At 35.1% G+C, this 4,513-nt stretch overlaps 1 protein-coding gene across 3 annotated transcripts; it reads right to left on the bottom strand.

Annotated features, from left to right (window-relative positions):
• Positions 1–992: 992 nt before the first annotated feature.
• On the bottom strand, positions 993–3,478 carry LOC133698222 (uncharacterized). Of its 3 annotated transcripts, none has more exons than XM_062121079.1 (2): positions 3,100–3,478; positions 993–2,238 (listed from the first exon to the last, which is right to left on the bottom strand). In XM_062121079.1, the coding sequence occupies exon 2, from the start codon at positions 2,114–2,116 to the stop codon at positions 1,616–1,618; it is 501 nt and encodes a 166-aa protein (XP_061977063.1). In that variant the 5' UTR covers positions 2,117–2,238; positions 3,100–3,478; the 3' UTR covers positions 993–1,615. The 3 variants fall into 3 exon arrangements, with proteins under 3 accessions (XP_061977063.1, XP_061977071.1, XP_061977079.1); XM_062121087.1 differs by having other exon boundaries at positions 3,184–3,478; XM_062121095.1 differs by having other exon boundaries at positions 3,276–3,478.
• Between the last annotated feature and the right edge of the window lie 1,035 nt (positions 3,479–4,513).

Here is a 4,513-nt window from a genome sequence, read left to right as displayed (position 1 = left end):
GTGATCCTTGATTATTTTCTTATATTATCTCTTACTCGTTTTAAAAAAAGGATTTATACATTTTGAAAACTCTAAAAATATTAAAAAAAAAAACTTCTTGGTCCAACAACAAATCAGCATTTTTATTTGTATTTTTAATACTTGGCTCGTGTATATTAAACAAAATTCTTAAAAAAAAAATTACAAGCTAATATAATAATCACATTAAAATTTAGTGGTTTTGAATAAATTTTTTATTCATGTTTATACCTTATGTATTTTCTTCTATGTGAATGGTTTTATTCAGAATATATTCTTACATTTTCATGGACAACAAACAAGAAGATACAGCATTGCAAAGGTGAAATGGAGCCAGTCCAAAACTAATAATGCAGTGGTGGTTCCCTTAACTTGTGCTGACAAAGTTTTCTGGGTAGGAAAGCGGGTTTCTATTTGTTCTGCAAAATTAAAGAGGTGTCAGTGAATTTAGCCACAAAAACTACTCCAACAGTCAACTTTGATTTGCAGGCATACCAAATTGTGAGGTGGTTTCTTTAATGCCATTTACTCTCTCACCGAGCAAGTAAAGAACAAGCAGCTGAGGAAATCAACCGTCACATGTACAATCGGTGATGGATGAGGAACGCCACTGTTATCTTTCCCATGCCCTTCCACGATGAGCAGAACAAGCAACGACTGCCCCCCATCCCTCAAAAGCACTCAAGTTGATGCACCAAACTACAATCCTTCCTTTACCCTTTCTTCACTTACCATTCAAGACAAGAAGAAAATAACAACCTTCTAAAAATGGAGAAGAAAGAAGTGTCATCTTTCCCTTTGAGTCTCTCACATAATCATTTTGACAAGGACCAGGGAGCTAAGTTGGATTGTTGGGTCTTGGATGGCATGTAATGGCCCTGTTATGCAGCTGTTATCAGATAATTTAGTGCTGTTGCCAATCTAATCTAAGGTCAGCCAAAACATGGAGAGATCAACATGTGAAAGAGAGCCAATAAAAAAAAAGTACAGTGGTTAGCAAATTAAATGTTTTAACTGCAAGCACATGAATACAATGACAATGTCACCATCTAATCTATAAAATGTAATGCTGTTCACTTCAGATAAAGAAGAATTCAAGTGATAGCACCGAGTATAAGGGCAATCACTAGATGGCACGGCCTCAAAGCAATTTGCCCACCAAGACAGAGACCATCAACCAACTCTCTTCATCTGCAAGCCTCCTTCAACTGAACAAACACAACATGCATAAATCCAGCATCATTCCCACAAGAGTCTCCGAAGACATGGCTGCACAAAACCCAGTACAAATAGGCACTAGAGGCACTGTTGGGTCCCTCGTAATGCAAGAAATCAAGTACTTCAGCCAGCTTGAAATAAGCTGCCGAGAAAGCTCAAAGAAGCCCCAGCCTCATGTTACTTCCCTGGCTTCAACTAGTAATCAATCCAAAACCACTCTTGGATCTGTAATAACAACCCCGAAAAAGAAAACGAAAGGAGGCAGCAGGCGTCTACCGAGAATTTGTTCTATGGTGGAAGTGTCTGATAGCAGTCGGCCAAATGCGATTTCAAGATTCAGTTATAGAAACCTGAAATCTGATGTCAAGAAGTTGCAAGCTTAGTCAATGCTCTCAGATAGCTTTGAGAAACCGAGCTTCTTCAGTTTATTTGTTATAGGGTTAGCCCATGCTCTATCTGGGTTACCACATTTTATGTCCACAATTTCCACAATATGAGTTGCTTTCTTGTCAGATTTCTCCCTACTAGGAGTTCTATCCAAAGTACTACTATCAGAGCCAAGCATTGGCATTCGATGGGTGCTTTTATTGAAGCTTTTCACTTTCCGAGTAGTTTCAGGGCTTCTATGACCAATGCCGCTGCGACAGCCACTGCTGCTTGCTTCATCTAATGATTTTCTTGCTTGTAGTTTTCTAGGAGTAGTAGCACTACAGGGCATCAAAACAGGAATAGTTCTAGGCTTACCTTGACCAGATGCTGATGCTTGTGGGGATGGTTTTATTGATTCCATCTCCCTTGTCATCAGATCACCAATGGTTCCAGTGGTACCCACCCTGATAGATCCTCCACCCCCTTTGATAGCTTCTAGTTTCTGAACCATGTTTCTATATCCGTTCAATCAAAAGTGTGAGTTCGATCTTCTAGTATTATAGTTATTAACCTTCAGAGCTTCTTGAGATAATTTCAGCCAAAAAAGTTCAATAGCCTGTTCGCAATGGACACCTGCATGTACATGGAACTTCTTAGTTGAAATCTGCATGTATGGTTTTGAGTCTATGCCAACAAGAGGAGAGCTAAACACACACACACACACAAACATCAAAATTTAAAATAAACTAGCTGGGACATTTAGAGGCAGAATACTTTACAGAATGGTAGCATCCCAAATTGAAAATGAAGACCTTTTTTTTTTTTAAATCGCACCGTGTAAAAAACAAAGGATTAACAACAGATTAGTGAACATCTTCCCTGAAGAGTTGCAAGGAAGAAAGGGAAAGTGTTTATTTGGATCCTAAGGAAACGAGAGGTATAATCTAGCAACTGATTCCAAGCAAACATTCATCAAACATGAGCTAGGTAAAGAAATGAGAAAACATCCAGCAACTTGTGACAATAGTAATAATCTCATAAGAGTTCCTATTAACATCAATTAGGTTCCAGAAATTGCAGGGTTCAAAACATGGTCAACAATAGATCTTGAATCCACATTTGTATATAAAATGCAGAAAGCAAAATGAACCCCAAAACGATACCCTAAGTTCCAGATACTCTACGACCATTGGAATCAGAGCTATCAATTACAATGAGAAAACATAAGATAGATAGATTTATCCAGATTTCAGAAACCATTAATGTCATTTAAGTAGACCTAAAAGATATCAGGGAGTCATCAATCGCACTAAGAACATCAGATATACACCAACAGCAACAACTACCAGTAATTAATGGACATAAAAGAAGGCCATAAATTGCTTATTTTTCTAACATCAAATATATAAACAAAAGAACCCCAACAACCTTAAATCAAACCACGAACAATCAAATGCAATGTCATAAAAGAAGGAGATAAAAAGATGATCATACCCTAGATCAAAAGCAAGCCAGTGACACTAATTTTTTTTTAGCCAAGCCAAATTCGAAGATGACAACAAAAATCAAGAATCTGACCTCAACCGAGAAAATGAAACAAAACCCAGAAATGAGAACTTTTTTGTTTGTGTGAAACTGAGATCTTTTCACTTAAAAGTGTTTGCTTATACCACGTGTGACGATGTCGCATTCAAAGACATATCTAAAGTCTTGACTTTTGTTATGAAATCTGACTTCTTGAGGTGGTGTTTCTTGTCTTTTTCTGCGTTTTGTCGAGGACTGCTCGAAAAGCACGGCGACCAATCACGTCGCAGTGAATTCTGACTCTTGCGGTGACCACCAAACAGTAATAGTTGTGACCGTTGGGGTAGTTTACCAATCGCTAGCTAACAAAATTTTGGCTGTGTTTTGGAGTGTACCGGATTCTCAAAAACTTTTAAAAGTATATTAAATTATTTTTTTATTTCTTTTAAATTATTTTATATATTAATACCAAAAATAATTTTTTTAACAAAAAAAAATAATAATTAAAATAACCATTAAACGTTACGAAAACATGCACTTTGTCGTGAACTGAAGCAAAAAGAATTTCATATGCTAAAATAAACCATCAATTTTCATGGAACAAAATAGAATAATTCTTTTTGCTTACTAAAAATGGGATGATTAGTTTGTTACTATTTATATAATGACATTTTATCCATTTATAATTAAAGTCATTTCGTCCACTTTCATTAGCGAACTCCTAAAAAACTTGAAATATAAATAATAAACATATAATTATCTATCAAGTAATCAATGATACGAGTTTGAAATTAAAGAATTTGTTTCCCTGTAATTTCAGGTTCGAACCCTGTGATTGCTGATATGATGGTTACTAGAGACTTGCATAGTCGTTAACTTCAGAATTCGTGAAATTAGTTAAGATATACGCAAACTAACCGAACACACATTAATTAAAAAAAAAAACATATACTTGATGCATATGAATAGTCCTCCTCAAATCCTCGTGAAGTGCTAGGCTCATTGGGCATTTGCCAGACTAAATGCAGCCCAAAATAGAAGCCCACACTGGAAGTCCAACAGAGAAGAAAAAGGTAGAGCTATCTTGGGTAGAAGTGGGATGTTCCGAAAATTAAAAAAATTAACAGTTATTTTTTAAACTAATTTTTATTAAAAGAATATATTTTTATTATTATTTAATATTAATATATTAAAATAATTTAAAAATATAAAAAATACTAATATTTTTCAAAAACAATAGAAGCCACTGTTTTCGTGTATTGGTATTTGGTGCACCTCAGATAGGTTTTGGTGATAAGGAGTTTTGCTAAAAAAAAATTATTTGGTAAGTTTAAATCGTAAAAAATAATTTATTTATTAAATAGATTAAATCGATATATTTATT

This window comes from Populus nigra, chromosome 1, assembly GCF_951802175.1.
Source record: "Populus nigra chromosome 1, ddPopNigr1.1, whole genome shotgun sequence".
Taxonomy (NCBI): domain Eukaryota; kingdom Viridiplantae; phylum Streptophyta; class Magnoliopsida; order Malpighiales; family Salicaceae; genus Populus; species Populus nigra.
This window is presented reverse-complemented; position numbering and strand designations above follow the sequence as displayed.

Excerpts from the sequence above, each read along its gene's own strand:
- LOC133698222 (XM_062121079.1), bottom strand. The coding sequence starts at position 2,116 with ATGGTTCAGAAACTAGAAGCTATCAAAGGGGGTGGAGGATCTATCAGG.